General features: G+C 36.0%; 3 protein-coding genes across 3 annotated transcripts; all 3 read right to left on the minus strand.

Moving 5' to 3' along the window:
- Nucleotides 1-12: 12 nt before the first annotated feature.
- LOC104566011 (protocadherin-23) lies at nucleotides 13-10,044 on the minus strand. The gene is made up of 5 exons (XM_088526487.1): nucleotides 9,174-10,044; nucleotides 3,884-3,994; nucleotides 2,182-2,393; nucleotides 527-678; nucleotides 13-16 (listed from the first exon to the last, which is right to left on the minus strand). Exons 1-5 carry the CDS (start codon nucleotides 10,042-10,044, stop codon nucleotides 13-15), a joined length of 1,350 nt encoding a protein of 449 aa, XP_088382613.1.
- Nucleotides 10,045-11,161: 1,117 nt separating this feature from the next.
- Nucleotides 11,162-16,475, minus strand: LOC148594401 (protocadherin-23-like). The gene is made up of 3 exons (XM_088526585.1): nucleotides 16,230-16,475; nucleotides 11,709-11,843; nucleotides 11,162-11,480 (listed from the first exon to the last, which is right to left on the minus strand). The coding sequence occupies exons 1-3, from the start codon at nucleotides 16,405-16,407 to the stop codon at nucleotides 11,263-11,265; spliced, it is 531 nt and encodes a 176-aa protein (XP_088382711.1). The 5' UTR covers nucleotides 16,408-16,475; the 3' UTR covers nucleotides 11,162-11,262.
- A 1,009-nt stretch (nucleotides 16,476-17,484) lies between these two features.
- On the minus strand, nucleotides 17,485-19,666 carry LOC148594402 (protocadherin-23-like). The gene is made up of 2 exons (XM_088526488.1): nucleotides 19,538-19,666; nucleotides 17,485-18,393 (listed from the first exon to the last, which is right to left on the minus strand). Exons 1-2 carry the CDS (start codon nucleotides 19,601-19,603, stop codon nucleotides 17,485-17,487), a joined length of 975 nt encoding a protein of 324 aa, XP_088382614.1. The 5' UTR covers nucleotides 19,604-19,666.
- Nucleotides 19,667-21,797: the final 2,131 nt, after the last annotated feature.

The raw sequence follows: 21,797 nt of genomic DNA on the forward strand, positions 1-21,797 counted from the left end.
ATTTACTCACAATTATCTGGAAAACAAGAGAAAACGAATTTCAAATACAAAACAGCTTATAGACGGAAACTGCTTAGGGAAGAATCAGATTATGGAGAAGAAAATTCAAAATTTAATTGAAGAATAGAACATGTCTCTATATAGCATGTGGTTTGAGCAATTTCTCTCTGTCTTTACATACTTATAAAAAATAGTTCTATGTAGGGAATGGCTGTATAGTTCTTACTAAATGAAAATCTAGGAAATGTCATCTTCCCTATAATGAATCAGTTTTATCACATTTATCAAGAAGTGCTGCAATTGAGGGAATAAAACTATGCTTTTTCCCCTAAATTTGAGAAGCATCCAAGAATCCATGACACAAATGGACAGCTTTATTGCTATTTTTGATGGTGGCTGATTTGCATGCAGAATCTACGGTTTGATGAAAACAACTGAAAATTATAAAATGTGTAATACGAGCTATTTCTAATTAAGAAGAACAAAGAAAAGGAGCATACTTTTTATAAGAACTCTGCAAACAAACCTGTAAGATGAAGTGTTTTCATAATCTAGGATTGTACTAGTTGCTAAAATCCCTCGTGACGAATCAATTAGGAATGCTCCATTTTCATTACCAGATACAATTGAGTATTCAGTTTCTCCATTCAGCCCACTGTCAAGGTCAGTTGCAAATACCTGTTTGGAAATAAAACTAGGACTTAATTCAACAAGACAGAATGCAATTTCAGAAAGAGAAGCCTCATACTACAGTCATCTATATCTGGTTACTTTCCTCTTGGCTGCACAGATTTCAGTGGGTAATCATATAAGCCCCCAACATGTCAGGTCATGTGAGGGCACTATAGCTGCTCATAAATTTAAATGGTATGCACATAATTTACTTTTTGAATAATTTGAAATGCAGCTTCATAAAGCAGTAGGAGTGATTGTTCTTCAATGTGATCATGTTTACACTGCTACGGTTGCTCATACAATCCTGCCTCTCTTTAGTATGTAAAAATGCACTGCATTAAACATCCATGACTAGCCCTTAAGTATTGCTGCAATTCAAATAGATAAAGCATAAGATTAACCAATTACAAGAGTTTTTAGAGCTTTCATGTGATAGTTCATCAACTACTTTTCAAAATATGAATAAATGTAAAAGGGGCAAAGCAAATTATAAAAACATCTTTATAGAAAGATGTTATAAAAGAATAACTTCCAGCAGCAGTGAACACGTTTCTCAGATTCTTCTGACTCTTTGAAGAGGCTTCTTCACATCTTTTCTGGTTGCTGAACAAGCATTATAATAACTATGGGAATGAAATCATAGCAGAGGTAACTAGTCAGATTCAATAAATATAACGAACATAATAGAATGTATTCCATAAGAAACTTTTGACTGCACATCTGGGTTTACTGCCTTTTGATTTTCCCGATTGCTAGACATATGTTTCTCTCAATAAAATGTCCATCATTTCCTAATCACTCTGCCCTTGAGGCATTCGTAGCTTTCCATTTATTTGCTCTCTAGAGGACAAATATATGCAGTACCTAATATGACCCTCACCATGACCTGACTTGCAATGCAAGAACATGTATTGAGAAAATTGTGTTCTTCTAGTCCAGCTGATGTCTTCTTTTGCTCTAACTTGGCCAGCTGGAAACACTTTCAGAGAATAGACCCATTCAGAGGAAGAAGTGTTTGCACTTGTAAATTGAGGCAAGCTGCTCCTGGAGCACCAGAGTTTGAATTGATCACTCAGTTTTGACTCAAGGCTTCTACTCCTAGTCTGATTAGCTGAAAATATTCTTTTTAGTGCTACAGCCTTTCAAATAGATGCTCTAATGTATGACCCAAATTACACAGTAACCAGAACCATAGCTTTGAGGAATAATATTCAATTACTTGAAGAGATAAACAAAAAATAAAAGAATTGAATTTAAAACCAAGCTGCATAACTAGTAAGAGAACAAAAAAAATCTTCAACTTGATAGAATTTAATGAATGACTTGAAATCTGAGATAGAAAAAAAAATCAACAATTAGTTTAGATATCCAAGCAAAGCAGCAGAAATACCAGGAGTCTCCATCTTGATTTCTTAAAAAAGTGGCAGTCCAAAGCAGGCCTGCAGCCTTCAAAAGAATTTTTTTTTCTAAACACAAACAAGCTTGTGAAGACATACTTCCTCTTACCTGTATGATATCTGTTTTAGGAATTTGTCCTTCCCATACTGATGCTTTATAATAGCTTTGCTCAAATTTAGGTGCATTGTCATTCACATCTTGTATCCAAACCATCACTTCACCGAGCACTGAATTTCCATTATTTTCAGCCAACACTAAAAGATGTACTTTATTCTTAACTTCATAATCAAGAAACTTGGGTTTTTTTACTGTGATCACACCTGGTTATTAAAAGAAACCGAGATGTGACATATGTAGTCAGGAAAAAAAAACCACAAATTATAAATTTATATATAATATATATATATCACAAGTTATAAAATTTCTAAATAATGAGGTCTCCCTTACTTCTATCTAGCACCATCCTCCATGTGCTATTACTGAACAATCCAGGGTGTCCTAAGTTTCTCTCATTAGTTACCACATGGTAATTTCCTAACACAGATTTACACCTAGAGGGACAGAGAGGAAGAGACATGACTGTATGACAGTGAAACAGCTGTGTCTCAGGAGTCTCTTGGCCCTCCTTTGAAGAGTGGCTTTAAAAGGCAAGTACCTCATCCACATCCAAATAGGCAAGAGCTGTATCAGTCTCTATTTGTCTGACTAACACCTGAAACACTAAGACTCCTTCTTTCCCAATAAAACTATTATTCTAACAAAAAGAATCAGTGAAATAACTTTCACTTTTTACCCATGGAGAATGGGTACAACTCACCATCTCCATAAAAGCACAAAATTTTTTAAGAACTATCTATGGTCACTGTTTCAACATTGTAAGGAGTATAGTGATAAATCAAAATTCTTTGTTATATCTCAGCTTTAAATATAGCTTATTTGCACACTGATTTCATGAGAAACCAAATTCAGTTTTGTAATGAATTTTTCAGTGATCGTCATGAACTGCCCGAACCTGTGATAGCATAAGAAGCCATCTAGTGTTGATACCCATACTTCACCACGACAGTTCAAAAGTCTCAAAAGACGATTCATGATATCCAGTACTACGGGAATTCAACTAATGTTTGTGAAGAAAATGTTTATGATGTTTGCAAAACATCCTGTAACCAGTGTGCAGCCTGGCCTATTAAAAGAGAAAAATCCCTCTACTTTTTTTTTTTCTCTCTCTTTTTAAGGCAGGGTTGGTGAGGGAGATGATACTGCAGATACATATGCATTTTGAAGAAGTTGCAACTGCTCAAAGAACAAGGAACTTCTTTTTCAGACTTTTCAAGGTCTGAACCATTAAACTCAACAAGGGTCCAGTGCTTCCTTCGTTAGGTATGTTCAGAAGGTTTATTTGCACTAAAGAGGGATTTTTTTTTTGCAGCTTTCTAATAAGACACAAGATAGAGTTTCATTTCTAAACATGAAGAGACAGATTATTCAGAGCCCCTCCAAATCCAGTGATCACTAGTTTATTAAAGCCGAGCATTTTAAACAGGTATATACGCTTGTGCAATTTCTTTCCACATCAAGTTTACGCTAGTGCCAGTCTTTCCACATCTCTGTTTTTATTAATTTCTACTCATTTTAAGGGGAGTCACATATTATAAGGTGTCTGAATTTATGGTATACAAGGCATATTTTTATGTGTATACACACTAGAAATGTCAAAATTGTGGTAGGAGCTTGCTATACATCACAGACCGACCACACACTTTAAAGGAACAAAAGACACTTAAAAATTTAAATAAATATATTAATGTACCTGTGATGGGATGTATAGAGAATATGTTTTCTTTGTCACCGAAGATGCTGTATTTTATGCTTTCTCCTGTTATTTTCTGTTCATAAGCTTCTACAGTTACAAGTGATGTACCTACAGAAACAATAACACATTTTCAAAATGTTTACTGTAGAATTTTTTTTCTAAATTTTACATTATGGCGATTAATAGTAGATGCATGCCCAAACATCTGTGTACCAGCTCAATCAGCTCTTCATGATTTTAAATAGTAGACAATAAAAACAACTCCTCCTCCAACTTTTACTGTACTGCAACTTCATAGGCAAGACATTGTCTATCCTCTCTTGCCCTATAAATCATTAGTCATTTCATCTTAACTTCATCATCTGACTCATAAAATGATGAGCTTTCAGTAACTTTTCCTACAAGCAAAGACTTCCATATACCACTGGAACTACCTCTTAATGTGAAGTCATATTTCAATAAAATATTAAGTAATTTTTCTCACTGCCAGAGATGGCATTGATTGTATTTAGGGAGAAAAAAAAGACATCAGCTATGAAACACTCTTTCCAATGTTGACTGAATAAGTGGCTGTATTCTTTTTATTCAGGTTTTGTATTTGGTCATTTTAATCTCACCTTTTCACACATTCTTCTTAGAGAAGAATTCTTCTTAAAGAAGAAACCATTTTTGTGGGTCATAAGCATGCATGTTAACTCTGAATGACTATAAAGAGATTGCTTTATTTTCCCTTCATTTATCTAATCTCAGTTTGGATATTTGAAAAATATTTTAAATTATTTTTAAAGATTTTATGTAGTTCTCTTCTGTCAGAATGAAGAGCTATAACTATACACATAGTTATGTGTTATAGAAGCAGAATCAAAGTTCAATGAAAAGATAAATAATTCAATATAGAGTACAAGAGATGTAAAAGAAAAATCCAGCGTGAATTAGCATTTGAGAAAAATATGGATCTGAATATGTTATCCAGATCTGAATCATCACATTTAACGGTACTGTGACAAGTTTAAAAAGCAATATTAAGGTTTCCAAATTTTTGGATTATTATATTCAAGCTAGTTATGAAATCATTCAGCACATATGACAATTGATTCAACAGATTTTAATTGTTTAATTTAACCTCAAATGATTCCATCCAACTGTGATGGAATGAGGTTACTTTACAACCTGACTACTTCACAATCTGTTCTCTTTGGAACAGCATTATAGACACTAACTAATTTATTACATTACAAAGAACATGTTTTTCATACAAAATGTCCTGGATGCTGGAGGGAAGGACTTTATCGTCAGTGTAAAAATCAGAGGAAACTCTTTTTTTTAGTAGTTTTTTTTTTCTAAGTACTATTAGCTACTAAATAAGAAAATCAGGAAATATTGTTTTAAATCGTTTGTCATTCACTTCTAAAATCTAGCAACCAAAAGCAAAAATATGCTGACTGTGATGGAAGGAGTTTTCCGTACTAACGAATATATTTCTACAACCATTTACTATGAAAGCCTCCAGTAGGTAAAGACAGATTCTAGAGTTGCACTGTTGTTTTAGGACCTAAAATGGGCACCTTCTGGATGACTCTAGGTTGAATTTTCATTGCTTGACTTAATACAGAAATCTACAGTCATTTATTACATTCTCGGACCAGCGCTAAAGATAGCAGAAAAACTCAAGGTCTGGTTATATATTCCATTATCTTATAGTCCTGTCAGCAGTCTTTTTGTTTGATTTTTGCTTTTTAATAAAACTATCAGAAATAAAGGATGCAATAGCATTTCCATTTAAATCCCTGCTTTTCCTACTAAGTAAGTTAATAAAATGCTGCTCTGGGTCATGAAATTCTGATGCTTTCAGATCCTTTTCATGTTCTCATATTTTCGTATGCTTCATATTTTCCTAATTGTTTTCATTTTGGATTAACGCCTTCTGGTTATCTTAAAAGATGCGACCAAACTGAAGTCTCTACTAGGTGCAAATAGGCCCTGTACAGATACACAGCATAAGGCAATTCCTATCCACTGGGGCTTAAAATTTGAGCTATAGTTGACTAAAATATTGCTTCGAACAGAGGTCACAAAATTCAAGACTGAACCTACAGTTTTGCAGTAGCCTAAATCAAAGTGATTTCTAACTGACATGATATTGCCTTCACCAGTGCTTCAAAATTTGAACCTTTCCTCTCCTTGGAGCTGACATTCAGTACACTCTTTGAGGATTTTCAGTGGCAGTAAATTAACCCAACTGAAACACGGAATGTTTTCTGCTTGTTGAGCACATTTAAATGTCACGGCAAAAGATCAGATCAACACTGAAGGCAGCGCAAAGGAGGAGAGAGATCAGGAAACAGAAAACAGTCAGATTGGCTTTAAATACTGTGCTATCAGCTTCCAAATTAGTAAAGAATATTAGAGGAAGTCAAGAGTGACTTAAAATGTTTTGTATTTAATTTTTCAAGTCAGTCAGAGGTAACAATGTTATCTGAAAGTACCCTAAGCTACTTGAACCCAAATATCAACTCTTCCATTATAACTAATGACAGCTTGGACAATATTTGTCCACCCAGCAAAGCAAGCTGTTGTATGATCTATATCACTGTTTTTCTTCTCACATCTGTACTCAGTATAGTGGTCTGGTTTTGATCCTCCCTTCCCATTTCAATCTGATTCATCCTTGCCCTTGACTTCTTGAGAACTCTTAATTGCTAATAAAAAAAAAAAAGCTAAATGAGCACAAGAATTAAGAGATGACTTACAGAAGAATAGAAGGCAACATATTTTATATCTATTAGAAAAAATATTCTGCAAAAACAGCAGAAATCAACAAGTTTTACTGGCAAATGTCTCTAAGGAAATGCTATGAAAACTACCACTCAGCTGAATAATGAAAGAGTTTCTTACACTCTGGAGAGTGCAGTGACTTGATTATTTATTGATTGGTTTCTAAGTGCCTGTTGTAACAAAGTTTATAATATTTAAAGACAGAAAATATTGAATACTAAACAAAACAGTAGAAGAATGGGGTTTTCTGAAGGTCATTAAACTTGGAGTTCGAACACTTGAAGAAAGTTAGACCACATGGTCCAATTCCTGAAGTAGTTACCCAAACGGAAGTTCAGAATGAATTAAAGGACTTTTGGCTTTGGTTTTCATTGTTTAGATTATTTTGAGTTTTGATTCTTTTAAAAATAAACTCACGGTTTTCCCACCCTATTAGATATGTAGAAATAAAATTAGGAGCAAAAGCCAAATTTATTAATAACAGTTCTACAAATACTCAGTATGTAACATAAACCTCCCTTGGACTGACTACACTAGCATTATTCATACTTGTACAGGCCCAAGGATCATATATATGCAGTAATCTAACTTCTAAGGAAGCTATATTTTTTTTTCCTGAAACATATTTGACATGTACTTATGGTTATATAAACAAGAAAATACTGCAAACAAATAGAGCAAGAATAGTATCAGTATTTGATAAAAATCTCTCATACTCTTTAAAGAATTTGATATTCCTAACATACTGCCTTTTATTAAATATACAAAGTAAAATTTTGTGATGAAACCTTCCAGTTTACCCTGAAGCTTTGTTAAACTTCCTCTAATCAAAACAAATAGAATATTATCTATATTTTCTATGGATAGAATGGCAGAACATCTGACTATCATATTCTGTTTGCACAGTTCCTCGGGACATTTCTGTAACTTTGAGCTGGATCATCTAGCCTGACCCCTGAAGTATGTACACATAAAGAAAATAGGATCATCCTAGCTTAACTATTACCGAAAAGCTCTTGTTTTGATATTCTTATTTTAATATTCCTGACACCTAGGTAAGAAAAATCAGTAAGGTTGAAGGAAATTTAGCCTTGTCCAGTCATAATGAAGGAAGGCAGAGAGTCTCACTGAGGAGTGATTACTAATTACTGTACAATGCTGATTCTAAAAAGAGGCTTTTGAGCATCTGTGAATCACTTTCAGAGAATTTTTTTTTTATGGGACTCAAAACTGCTTACAAATCCTGGTCAAATTCATGGGAAAGTTTCAATTAATTGAAAACCATCTTTTTCGAATTATTGCCTTTCTTGGTCAGTTAAATGAAACATCAGTTATACTCATAGACCTACCTGTACTACCTGTGTTAAAACACACAGTTGAAAATGTGGCTTGTGGTCCCAAAGTGACACGAAGGAAAAAATATTTGAACCATATAGTAATAATTTCTGCTACAGCTGTCTTCACCCTTAATTCTCTGTTCTTTTTGTAATTATCCACAGGTCATAGATCATTTTTTCAAAATAATTATCACATTTTATTTCTACTGATTCCTAATCATATAGGCTCAATATATAAGAATTCCTAGCCTCACAACAGCCTTAGGCTCTCATTTTACAGAGGGAAATTTTAACCATTAAGAAGACAAATCAAGGTGAACCTCATAAGGCAGCAATTGGATCAAGGATGTAGCACAAGTCAGACTTAAATACATTTGGTCAACTGTACAGCAGGATTTGTCAGTGGAAAACTGTGAGAGGCTCTCCTTTCTGCCCCTCATTATGGTGAACACACTCCCTGAACCATGAATAGGTTCTTATCACATCCAATTGCCAGGATGCAAGTCCACAACTGTTCTGTGGATGACAAAAAGTACAGCAGCAATTCTCCTCATCATACTGAACAAAAAGTCATAGGCACCTTATGATTTGAACTGTTTGTCTATAGGTAACATTCTATAATGCCGGTTCCCATCTAGAGATGGTGTACCCCCCATAACCTTATTTTAACAAGCCTAAAATCTAAGCAAGGTCTTAAAATATTTTAGAATGCTACTAAAGTTCACAAAGGATTCTGCTAAAATAAAGTATCTCTTGTTGAAACTGGTACGCATCATTCATTTAAACTTGTGTGTGAGAAAGACAAGTGAAACAAGTAAATGCCATCCATCCATTCACCACTAAAGTAGTTTTGCTAAAGAGAGAATCTACTGATGTTCTGGGACCTCCAAGCTAAGGGATGGAAAGGCACCACCTTTGATTCAGAAGCATTCTGTTTAACATGAGTTACATTCATTGCATACATGCAGCAAACCCAAGAGACAGACAGTGCCTTCATCTAACAGACCATGCTTATTTTTGGCTCTGGGAAACAGTGGAAGAGTGTTTGCTTCATCCAAATCTAACTTCTCTCAGATGTTGCAAAGGAAGATTTCCCTACATTATTCATCAACATTATCACCCCATAGGGTAGAAAACCAGCAACTGTAAGAATACAGTCAGGCTTTGATGCCTACCTGCCGCACTGTTCTCAGGCACGCTTGCTTCGTAGAAGCTCTGACTAAATGAAATCTCCTCCTCTTTTTCCTCTGTGAAGAGAGCTACCATAGCTGTGGCTGTTCGAGGGGAGATACCTTGATCCACAGCCATCACTAGCAGCTGGGTACTGAAGTCTTTGGAAACCAAGGGCTCTTGAAGGATGATGTCACCTGTATGCCTGTCAATCTGAAATAGAGGTCCTGGTACGATCAAACTGAAAACAATAGATCCGTTCGGCCCCAGATCCACGTCCTCAGCTCTAACAGTGGCTACTGTCTCATTCACAGAGGTTTCAACAGGTACAAAGACTTTGATAGGATTCTGTAAAAACACCGGATCATTGTCATTTACATCTTCAACGTGCACCAGAACGCTGACAGTGGTGCTTCTTGGTAAATGGGGGCTGCAGTCACTTGCCACCACCCTAAATGTGTACACTGATTTGGTCTCCCGGTCCAATATCTGAGTAGTAACTATAGAACCAGTTACACTATCAATAGCAAATGCTCCAAAGGTGTCATCAATGACAGAGTACATAACTTGACCATTCAGCCCATCATCTTCATCAGAAGCAAAAAGTTCCATGACAGCTGAACCTTCTTGAAGATCTTCTCTCACAGAGATTTGATAGTGGTGCTTTGCAAATAACGGGTTGTTGTCATTTTCATCCAAGACTGTTATATATAACTGGGCAGTAGAGCTTCTTGGAGGGTTGCCCAGGTCATGGCACTCAATGACAAGAGTGAAATTGCTAATATCTTCTCTGTCTAAGCTACGAACGGCCAACAGTTTTCCTGAAGTACTATTTAGTGTGAAGTATTCTCCAGCGTTTCCACCTTTCAAACACATAGAACATAAAATGATCAAAAACAATTGCAATTGAAAAAGAAATCCCTTGTGACCACCACTACATTAATTGCAAGGAAATGATCCAATTGCTAGTACCGCTGTGCAGGCATATGCCTTTAGCATATTTTTTTCTTTATAAAGATTAAAGCCTGCATTTCATTTAAATCAGTGAGCAACAAAGATAGTAAATACAGAATGCCATATCAATTTACAGAGCAGCTATTTCACCAGATGCATGTCTTTTCTCCCAAAGCAGCACACCTTATAAAATCTCCTGCAGCTCTGCTGCTGCACTAAGTGACCTCTTTCCAACCTTAGTTACAAATTCCAGAAACCGATGAAGCATCACTGACAAATGTAATCACTTGCCCCTTGCTCTGTTCTACAGATCTGTCTCTAGCAAGAAAATGATAGTGTGAGGTCTTGATTTGGGAGAGTAAAAATAGGCAAAGGTAAACCTCTGAAGCTGCTGCTTCAGAAAAGCCAGCGCTTTTAGTACCAGTGAATGGCATACATTCTTTACAACATTAGAAAGATCATCAAATTAAAGACCATAAAAGATCATGAAAATAAAATCAGGGAAACAAAGCAATTCATAACTGCTTCTTCAAAGAAAAAAAAAAGTTGACTGTTACCACATCAGCCATCTGCCTACATTTGAACTATTGCTGACAGCCCCAAACCAAAGCAAGCACAGCCAGCTTGCATTTGTGCAAAGATACAGCAGGAAGCCTTGAACAGCTGTGGAGCTCACCTTGGCATAGCAGACATCGGGAGAGGTTAGCAATTTGGGAAGTAAGTCTGACTTTACTAATTGCTGGGTGAAAGAAGCTTTCATGAAACAAAAAGTCCACTTAGATGCATTTTTCTGCTTATTTGAAAAGCTTCAGAAGGTACCTTTACATCCAGAATTGCTACCACTATGACAGAAGGGACAAAATTATGCCCTTTTCATAACTGCCTCTTTCTAGCATTTGATGGTTTTTGTTTTTCTTTTCCATACTAGTCGTAAATCAGAAAACAGACCAAAATTATGCCTGGAAAGTGCTTAGTAGAGAGAAGGGTGTAAAAGTTTTGTAGTTTTTTTTCTTTTCTTCCACATAACGAAGAAAAGCAGATCTACAAGATGGCAGCCAGTCGGGTGAGGTAAAATGAAGCCTAGTTTAAATCTTGGAACTGTTTACATACTTCCTAATTTATATTAACTAGAATGATACATTACTTACCAATAATTTCGTATCTTAGAGCTCCGTTATTGCCCTTATCCTCATCTACCGCCAAGGCAGTGTGAACTATAGAAGGCTGTTGATTCTCTAGAATATAAATCTCAGAGACAGGAAAAAGAAATTTTGGAGAGTAATCATTTTCATCCAGTACTTTGCAGACAACTGTCACTGTGCTTGAAAGTGAAGGAGTTCCACTATCTCGAACCAAAACTAGGATTAATAAAAAGAAAGCATATTTTATACAATGCTTGTGGGCACAACGATGATGCTTTATAACATCAGAGTGTTTGTGCAACGCAAAAAGGACAAAGGTACTCACTATTACTGAAAGATTCACCACTTCTACCTAACTGAGATGACCCCAAGACAACATTGATAATGACACTACCAATTCTCACCTCCCATTTACAGGCCTTTAAAGATATTTCATATTGTTACCTTTAATATAGAAAGTCTCCTCAGTTTCCCTGTCCAGCGATATGGTTGTCACAATCTTTCCAGTGTCCGAGTTCATCCTGAAATTCCCATAACCACTTCCTGGTAAGATTTCATAGTGAAGCAAGGAATTCAGTCCTTAAAAACAGAAAGGAAGTCTTCGTGAAATATAGCCAAACTCCTCACATTCTATTATATATATTTGTCTCGCTCTCTTTTTTTCTACCTGGGAAATGTATTATGGATGAAATTATTCTACGGCTGTAACAAACTCTTCATTATCAATTATATGCAGTGCATGATTATTAGTCCTTCTGTTTCTCTCTAAGAAATAAGAGAAGTCTTAAAATCTTTCTTTCAAAGCTGTCTGCCTGTGCTGGGCAAGAAATGTGATTCTTTGGACCTGAATGCCCCCTCAGCAAGTTCACAGATCATACAAAACTAGAAGTGACTGATACACCAGATGATTGTGCCGTTATTCAGAAGGACCTCAACAGGCTGGAGAAACAAGCAGAGAGGAACTTTGTGTAGTTGAAAAAGGGAACTACAAAGCAAAGAGCTACCAACATGATGAAGGGACTGGAGCATCTCTCATATGAGAACAGGCTGACAGGGCTAGGACTATTTAGGGCTGGAACTCTAGGAAAAGAGAAGACCTACTCTAGGGGACCCTACTTGAACAGGGAAGTTGGACTAGATCTCCAGAAATCCCTTCCAGCCCCAACTATTCTGCGATTCTTATACATTATGGATATTTCTTCCCTCTTTCTGGTAGTTTCAATATCCCTCTGAGGACAGTATAATGTCATCTCCATCACAAGTTACAGAGTAAGAACTTTCATGTTATTAAATTTAATGAATTTACGCATATGCTTGAAGAGCGACAAACATTCATCTTGTACCATTGTGCTCACTCATTTACAGATTTTCCTAAGTTCCATTCAATCACTTTTCTATGCTTTTTCAACTAACAATCAGCCTTTTAGTAGTGCAGGCACAGTTAGTGCACCTGGTGAACTACAGCACTCCCAGTAATACCCAAATTGTTATTTGGAGTTGAACACTGCACGCCTGTTCTCATTCACTGCACTGGAAAATAGGACCATCTACAACAGAGTCAATGGAGATACATTAGTATGAGAGAAGCAGGAGACCCTACAATTTTTAATGCCAATGACTGCCTTGTTTTCCTTTTGAATAATTCTGCTAACCAGTTCTCTGTGACACTGAAATATGATTAAAAAATGCCTTTGTGTCTAAACTAATTCAGGGGCAGGATATATTCACAAAATAGTCATAAAAAGATGTTTATACATAGGAAAAGGAAAATAAGTTACAGAAATCCTTCCAGCTTTCAAGAAGAAAGGAGAAAAATCATAGCAGCAAGGACAATAAAGGAGAACAATTTGCAAAATTTAAGGTTACTAACACACTCCACCCAATCCATCCATATTAGATACCACACAACTACACTTAAAAAAAAAAAAAAAATCTTGGCAGCTCTGTACGCACATACCTATCCTTAACTAGCAATATGCTACACATGGAGAAAAAAATACATGAAAGTTGGGATGAGATTACCTACTAGCCTTTGATCTACTGCCACTGAACAGCTTCAACTTTGTTCATCCACTGGCAGATTTCACAGTGGGCACTTTACAGCCAGCGCTGAACAAACCCACAGGTGCCATAAAGTTTGACTATTCACGCAGTGTTAAAGTGAAAACTTTTAACCCTTTTAACCCTTAATTCACACAGCTATGTGACACTAATTACATTTATCAAGCATTTACTGCTTCCTTTCTCATATTCGGCTGCTAGGAGTGTATGTCTAAGAAGTGCACACCTTACCCTGCCCAAGAGAGGAGAGGGATGACTCCACAAACCACGAGTCTGGCATAGGAACTAACATGTTTACACTTAATTTGGCCTGCTGGTTTATTGAAAAATAGTGCTAGTTACCTTTGGGGGGCTGAAATAAGTCCCTTCTAAATTATCTATTCAGCTCCAGACAGAATGACAGATAATGCTCCAGAAAGAATGAGAAACAAGAACAGCCGCAGCTTAAAAGCTTCGTTCATTCTCTTCTGCAAAGAGACATCTCAAATCAGATCCTTGACCTAACTTAAATATTTCGTGGATACCTTTGTTTTTTATTTATATTTGTTCCCAGCGTTTACTTGTGTTACACACTTGCATAGATTTGCATTGCACAGTTGCCTTTGGGCAGGTGAAAAGCTCCCATCCATGGCTGGAAGACTGAAAGTAAGCCGAGGCAGAGTTATAATAAGTGCAACTGTAGTAAGGTGTGGGTGGAGCAATTGGAACAGGATGTTTCATGGATATCTGTGTGAAAGTCAGTCATTGCAGGCAGAAAGAATAGCAGCGATTTCTACAGAAGACCTTTTAAAGTGGCAGCAATCTTAACGCTTTGCTCAAACGCAAAATAGATTACAACTGCTTGCCTTCCTTCTTCCCTTCATAGGAAATACATATGGTAGGCAAATAAATTAAACGATGATGATGGCTGCAACTGTCAGTAAAAATAATTCCTCCCTGTGGTCAGTCAAGGAACACAAGAAATAAGGAGAAAAAAAAAAAAAAAAAGGCAATGAAGGGAAGAAAGCCCTCTACTGAGACCATGCAAATATTACTGGGATCCAAAGTGCATTTTAAAAAGTTAAAAAAAAATGTAAAAATTGTGATGAAAAAATAAGAACAGCATGAGAGGAGTGTCTTAATTAAAAAAAAACTCTCAAAAATATGAGTAGCATTATGTTTATATGTCTGCTATAAACACCCATCATCTTAAAATGTATCACTTTCAATATTTGTTGAAAATAATACTGCTGTAATTTATATACAACCTCAGGCCAAAACATTTAAATGTGAGAAAAAGCTCGAACAGAACGACTGCAGTTACAGAAAAGTAGGCAAAATTAGGAAAAAAAAAATAAGGGGGGAAAAAAAGAGAGAAAAGGAAGGAACTATCAGCCACAATACTATTCCAGCCCAAAGGGGCTGCTCAGTGAGCCGCACACTGGCTAGAATCACTGCCACCTCTCATGCTTGGAATGCCCTTCTCTATCCTGCCAAGTCACTCCTGCTCTCTCCTCCTAATTGCTCCTAAAATTTCCTTTCTGCTGTATTTCCCACAAGATATGTAATAAATAAATACAAGGGATGGAGAAAGAAGGGAGAGGAATTCAAACAAATTCTTATTTCTTCTCTCTACCAACCTGCAGATTTTTATATGAAATATTTTGCCTTCCTTGTCATAATGTGATCTACAAAAGAAAGAAAATACTTGGAAGAGTGAGGTACAAGGGTAAATAGTAACACTGCTCAGCTGTCATGAAGATTTTCAGGCCTCAGCCCCAGACAGGGCTACCCACCCATTTTTATTTTCTAAATATTTTACATATTTGTGGGCAAATGTCTTTTCTGTGTAGCAACTCTGTTGAGCTGTGCATCCTATATCAGTCTTTTGCAATCAATACAAGCTGTATATTAAAATAGGAAATTTTACTGGACAGTGAAGATTATTTTCCTAACAAGATCTACTTTTTTGATAGCACAGCCCTAAGCTATTCTAAAAATGTGCAGAAAATGTACATACGGTAGTCATTGACTTAGCTGAGATAAATTTTGTGTCAATCACAGTAAGTATTAATACTCAATTCTCTTTTCAGTTTTTATTATTACTGCAGACCACAGATTCTATATACCTGTTTCATGTTACACCAGTTGTACACACTGTGCTTAATATTACTGAAGTTAAGATCCTCTCCAATACATACACTACCTATAACACCATATGTATTTTAGATATTTCAAAAGGACAGGTAATTGAAAAACTGAAGGCAACGTTCTGTTATATAACAAATGTATAAAAATGTATAATGTTTATACATTACCTCTGATTTAATGAAAATATGAACCATGCTTCTTCCTCATCTCTTTTGCATAACTTTGAAAAAACAATGCATTCACTTTTTAACGTATGTAAAACAATATTTACAAGCGAGAGTGGATTCTAGGATTCCTTTACAGCTGAACTACCTAGAAAACCTTGGATGACAGTGCCCCTCTCTGGTCAGAAAAGATTACTGCATATATGCAAATTCTCTCATAAAGCACAGATCTCTAGTAAACTATTTAAATAAAATATTTTGACTGAGAGAAACAATACATTTAAAATACTAACTTTCAATGAGCTGAACATTGCTTGCTCGTTTATAACAACAGTATTGTAGCTACATTAAATATGAGAGTATTGAGAGTATTTTCACATGAAACCTAGAATATGCTGTACTGCTCTGCATCATCTAAGCACGCAGTGCACAAGGCAGAAGACCTCTAAGCTTTGAAAAACAGTTGAAAATCTGAGACATGTTTTGAAACTTGGACTCATACACTACCTCAGGAACAATCCAATGGCTGCATATTAGAACATTAGGGCAGCAAGACTTGATTGTTCTATTATGTCCATAATTAAGTTAACAGCAAAAGAACTGAAATTACCTGAATCTCTATCCACAGCTTCTACCATTACGACAAACTCCCCTGGATCTTGGTTTTCACAAACTGCAGTTTCATAAATTTGCTTCAGAAATATTGGTCTCTCATCATTCACATCAAGAACAACTACAGTGAGAATCTGAGTTGCGGAGAGAGCTGGGATGCCATCATCAAGAGCCATAATTGCCAAATTGTAGCGTTCTTGAGTCTCACGGTCCAAAAGCAGTGACGTAGATAGCAGTCCTATTATAAACAATGGGAGCATTAACAAAGCATTCTACTCAAGGTTAGGATCCCAGGTGTTCCAGCATTCACAGGTCCAAGCACCATGGTGCACATTGTGCTGCTGCTACAAGGCTTCCACATCTTGGCATCAGTCATTACCTCTTCCTCCCTAATTAGCCAAGAAATATTCATTTTGACAGTAGGGGAAATTGGAATTCATGAACCATACAAGCTAAATTCTAAGAGAGATTTCTTTCTATTTAATTCTTTCCCCAGAGGACTTTGCAAATATGGAGCAATGATTCACAATATACCCACTTGCAAATCAAATGTTGTCAAATGATCTGCTACAGGTAGAAGATACTCTCACTCTACTCTTGCTGTGAATCTGTATCTACAGGAAGAGGTATTCGTGATGTTTTACACTTTTACCTTTATTACTAGAGAAATAATATAGGTCTTGTTTTGGAAATCAGTTTTACAATTAGAAGCTCTACAGACCAAACCACAGACAGCAGTATCATACAATGGAATTAAAAGAAAACCAAATAAAATTGCAAATATTATAAAAAGATTTGCATTCTTGTCCTGATGGTAAAATAGCTAACGAACTCAATCAGGAGTCAAGGAATTTGAGAGGCCTAAAGAATGAAATTTAATCAACACTTAGAATCTCCACAGACAATTTTGTTTCCAGACAAAACAATCCTTTGATATTGATTTTGTGTTTCCTAGCATATATACATATATCTATATGCTAACATAAATGTGTATATATATTTTAAGTAAATACTGCAAAAAAAAGGAACAATTTTGCAGCACACCCATTTCTCCCACATTATTTCACCATTGGAAGACACCTCAGTACATCTATACTGCACAGTACAGAGCCATGCAGACACTTCTGGGCTAACTTTCACTGAGCTTCCATAGTGAAAGCAGCACTGCCATGGGCACACAGTACGCTACCCAAGATAACTAATCTGGAGGACAGTAGACAAATATTAATGAAATATCCCAATTCAATACTGCATTATACACACTTCCAGATACTACCATAGTAAGTGTAGCATGACAAATTATAGAGAGTAGAAGTTACAGTACCTGTGACCTTATCCAATATAAATGTTTCGTTTTCATTGCCTGAAAGAATATGATATGTTACTTGTCCGTTTTTTCCTTCATCTGGATCCCTTGCAACTATGCGGTGAACAAGGAAGCCTGCTTCCACATTTTCCATGACATAGGAAAGAGGGGAAGATGTAAAAATAGGACTGTTGTCATTGATATCTAAAACAACAATTTTTGCAGTCAGGGAATCAAGTTTGCGATCAGTCAAATTTATTGCCTGGTCTATTGCAGACACTGTAAGAATCACAGAGCAAGTAATCTCTCTGTCAAGTGGAAATGCTGTGATCAACGTGCCATACGAAGGATGAATAAGAAATGGATTTTCACCCAAGCTATTCGTTTCCATGGAATATTTTATTTTACTGTTCAGAAAACTGCCATCTCCATCTTTTGCGTTGAATGTGTACACCAGAGTGCCAACAGGTACATTTTCCTCTATGCCAATCACTACAAAATCATCTTGAAAATGTGGAGAATGGTCATTTTGATCTTCTACATCAATACTTAGGAAAACAGTGGTATTCTGTGGAGGAGTATTCTCATAATCCTTTATAGTTACTTGCAAAAGAAAGTGTGAAGCTGTTTCATAGTCAAGTTCATTGGAAAGAAAAATATCTCCTGTCAAGCTATCTATTTCAAAATGAACATCATCTTCCTCAGCAATACTATAATGCAGTTTCTTATTGTTTATCAGATGATTATCAGACAACTTTATAAAACTCAGTACTTGTGCTGGCTTAAAATTTTCAGGTATGACAAAGTGCTTGAAGTCTTGAGAGAAGGCAGATCCACCTTTGAGAAGTGGGATTACCTGAAACAAAACCACAAAGACTGCAGTGATTTCCCATTGTTATTAGGAATACTGTAATGCAAATAATTTTCCCTTAACTGAGGCTTCAATCATTTATTTATTTGTGATTAAATAACTATTCTAATTATATCTTAAAGCAAATAAACAAACTCAACATGCTCTGTAAGAATTAACAAGTAAACTCATTATTCTTTTATTCCCACATTAGAGAGAAAAAAAAAAGTATGAAGTTGTCTCCCACTCTGAATCTCAGGCATCCACAGACAGAAGTCTCCAGCAGTGCTATCTCTCTTCAACTCTTTTTTTTGCATACAACACCATCACAGGGCTCATAGAAGGAGATTTAACACAGAATTTATGGTACATTATTTGTATTAGCCAAACTGAACAAGTAGTTGATTTTGTTGATGGTTGTTTTAATCATTAAATAATTTGTAACATTCTAAATGAATGTTTTAATTTGAATCTTATTCAGTTTGAACTGCATTTGCCTTGTGTTGATATAAGCACTTTTTCCAAACTACCTAAAATTCAGTGATATGAACGTAGCAGTTTCAGAGATAGTAAGCCTGCAATAAAGGTGTACAGAGAAGGCCTTAGCAAAATGGATCCACTGTAGTGTGCTGAACAGCAGATGGCTGGCTGCAGAAAAAGCACACACTGGATCTCACACTCACATGCACAGCAACCCTATGTAAACCAGCACCAAGGAATGAGATATCCTTATGGCGGTTTACAGAGAGGCAATTCAGAAAAAGGGAGTTATGTAGTAGAGAAAAAAATATCTATTCTGAGAGCCGTGTTTTTTATCTTCTTTCTCCTATTTTCAGCCCCTCTCTATGTGCTTTTCATTCCGTCTACTTTAATATTTTCCCTCTCTTCCAGTTTTCATGACCACTTCCTACAGAAGTGCAAATATTGTGTATTTGCAGGATGACCCCTAACGTTGTTGTGCATTCAAAACAAATCAAAACCGAGTTTACCCTCTGATTTTTTCACTAAAACAAGTGGCTAAAGAAAATTATAAGGACATGATATGCTTATACTTTTCAACATTTCCTTTCTTCAGCTTACTTTCAGCTTGTGTTTTAAAGAAACTAAGGATCTACCATAATTTTTGTATCTGCACAAAACAAACAAATACCTGGATGCACACAGCAGCATGTCCTTGAAGTGAAGGCATTCCTTGGTCCTTGGCTGTGACCACCATTCTGTAATTTGATCTCTCAGCATATGACAGGGATTGAGTTGTTCTTAGCTCTCCGCTGATTATGTCAATCTCAAAGTACCCTGTACCCTCTTCTATGGGAAAAAATGGGTATCAGTTATTAGAGATGCCAAATGCATCTCAAGCTTGCCTAATGCCTCCACAGTATGGAGGCATTATTGTTATTAATGAGCAAAAAAAGAGCAGGACCAGTAGGAAAAGAAACCGACTCATTTGGCTCTCAGGCTCATCTGGATCCCTTGTTCTCCCTTCATCAGTGCCTAATAATTATGACCTGCTTAGTGTAGAATTAAAAAGCTATAGAGGAAAAATCTATAGAGCACCAAGGCAGCTGCTTGCTTTGGTACCAAGTTATTCACATCGGTGGTCTGTGCATAAGGCGGGGAAGAAGACACTGCAGGACTCCTACCTCTATCTCCAACATGAGTTGACAGGAAGGGCCAGAGAGAGAATTAAGGCTTAATGTTTAAACTGGTATGAAAAGACAAGTAATTTATTCTAGAGACAAGCCTGGCTCAGTACCCTTCCAGACTAGGACACAGCAACAAAACTGATCTACTCTTAACACAGTGTAATTGCAGTGACGGAGCCCTGCACTTGTTCTGCACAGGAAATTAACTGGAGGAAGGGTTAAAGCTTGTGATGATGTGAATGTGTGAATATTAGAAACTAGGCTTTCATCTTGTGCTAAGGATTGATCACACTGTTAATAAAACTAAAATTACTACTCACTAAAATTACAACTAGCAGGCATATCATATCACATTTATTCCAGAGCCGCAGAGAAAAAATACACTACAGAACAGTAAGTGTTATTTGTGACTTCCCAATTTTCAGTAAAATGGGCAAAAATCTGTTACCGAATATACACCATTAGAAACTGAAAAAATAAAAATTGTCACAACTACTCCTCTCTTAAAATACTGTGCAAAGAGATTTTTGCCACATGAATTTTTAACAAGGTGTGCTAGTGGGTCAAATAAAGTCATGTAGCATAACAGCTGCTATTCCAATAAACCACTGTGGTAAAAATAAATTCAACACATATGTAGTACACAAAACACCCATAAAGAACTGTATTTCCATAGGCACCTAAGTGAGCATGACACTGTTTATGTTCTCCAAATCTGCACATGTAAATTAGTTAGCTGCACATATAAGTGTTAATTTGTATAACCAATTACTTTAATTGTTTCAGTAAAAAATCTGCACCTGAAAAAGTTATCCAAAATTGAGAAGGCTAGTTAGAAAACAGGGTTTTCACCATCAACATATAGGAGTTTTATCCAATATAGTTTCTGATTATTTTTGAGTGACTATAGATTTTTCATATGCCTTAAGTCCGTTCTGGATTGACTCTTGAAATCTGGATTATAACAAGGAAATTGCCAACAATTAAAAACAAAATATAGAGACAAAAGTATTGAATATTACAGTCCCTTATTCTGCATTTTCTCATGAATGCATAAAAATATTAATGCTGCTTTATTAATGTTTTTATAAATAGCTTTTGGTTACTTTTCTGTTTTAGGTCTCAACAGCAGCCACAGATATTTTGTTCTGCATTTTGTTCTGCTTCTATCCTCAGCTCAACAAAACATCAAAGGAGACATGAACACACAATATGAATTATATGAATGTATTTTTAACATTCTACTAAAACTAACATTTAAAATAAGAAATACTGAGAACTAGCAAGAAAAAAATAAACTGGAGTGCATAGATTGCATGAAAAGCATTTCCTTTATTTTTCTACTAAAATGCAGTTGCAGTTACCAAACTGAACCATAAAATAGAAAGCAAAAACACTGCCAGTATATAACTGCAATCTGAGACACAGGTTGTAAAGATTCACCCTTGCCTCAGTAGTGACTGAGGACAGGTAGCAGGTCTTAGCATAAAGACTCAGAACACAATGACATAAACTGTAATTTCAGATGAAAAGATGGCCTAAGAAACACCACACATTGTGGTCATGAAACTCAGCGGAACCATTCAAGTCTTCCAGAGATCCATAATCCAGGCTGGCTATCTTAGAAACCTAGACACCTAGACACAAATGAACACTAGATTTTTCCCAAACACCAGTGGCCTCAGATATTTTTAGTTAACTATTTTTAACTAATTTTCTGAAGGACTATATCTTATCTATATTTCAAGATACTTAAGAGTCTTA

Source organism: Tinamus guttatus, unplaced genomic scaffold, assembly GCF_059628265.1.
Source record: "Tinamus guttatus ecotype Peru unplaced genomic scaffold, ASM5962826v1 Tinamus_guttatus_pri_ptg000247l, whole genome shotgun sequence".
Classification (NCBI taxonomy): domain Eukaryota; kingdom Metazoa; phylum Chordata; class Aves; order Tinamiformes; family Tinamidae; genus Tinamus; species Tinamus guttatus.

What these genes read in the sequence shown, in the direction of transcription:
- LOC104566011 (XM_088526487.1), bottom strand. Translation starts at nt 10,044, where the DNA reads ATGTGTTTGAAAGGTGGAAACGCTGGAGAATACTTCACACTAAATAGT. An exon ending in GCCTGAGAACAGTGCGGCAG is followed by an intron (nt 3,995 to 9,173) that starts GTAGGCATCAAA and finishes TTGTTTCTGTAG; the next exon opens with GTACATCACTTGTAACTGTA. An exon ending in CTCTATACATCCCATCACAG is followed by an intron (nt 2,394 to 3,883) that starts GTACATTAATAT and finishes TTTAATAACCAG; the next exon opens with GTGTGATCACAGTAAAAAAA.
- LOC148594401 (XM_088526585.1), bottom strand. Translation starts at nt 16,407, where the DNA reads ATGGCTCTTGATGATGGCATCCCAGCTCTCTCCGCAACTCAGATTCTC. An exon ending in AGCTGTGGATAGAGATTCAG is followed by an intron (nt 11,844 to 16,229) that starts GTAATTTCAGTT and finishes TCTGTTTTTAAG; the next exon opens with GACTGAATTCCTTGCTTCAC. An exon ending in GGAGACTTTCTATATTAAAG is followed by an intron (nt 11,481 to 11,708) that starts GTAACAATATGA and finishes TATTAATCCTAG; the next exon opens with TTTTGGTTCGAGATAGTGGA.
- LOC148594402 (XM_088526488.1), bottom strand. Translation starts at nt 19,603, where the DNA reads ATGGTGGTCACAGCCAAGGACCAAGGAATGCCTTCACTTCAAGGACAT. An exon ending in ATGCTGCTGTGTGCATCCAG is followed by an intron (nt 18,394 to 19,537) that starts GTATTTGTTTGT and finishes GTTTTGTTTCAG; the next exon opens with GTAATCCCACTTCTCAAAGG.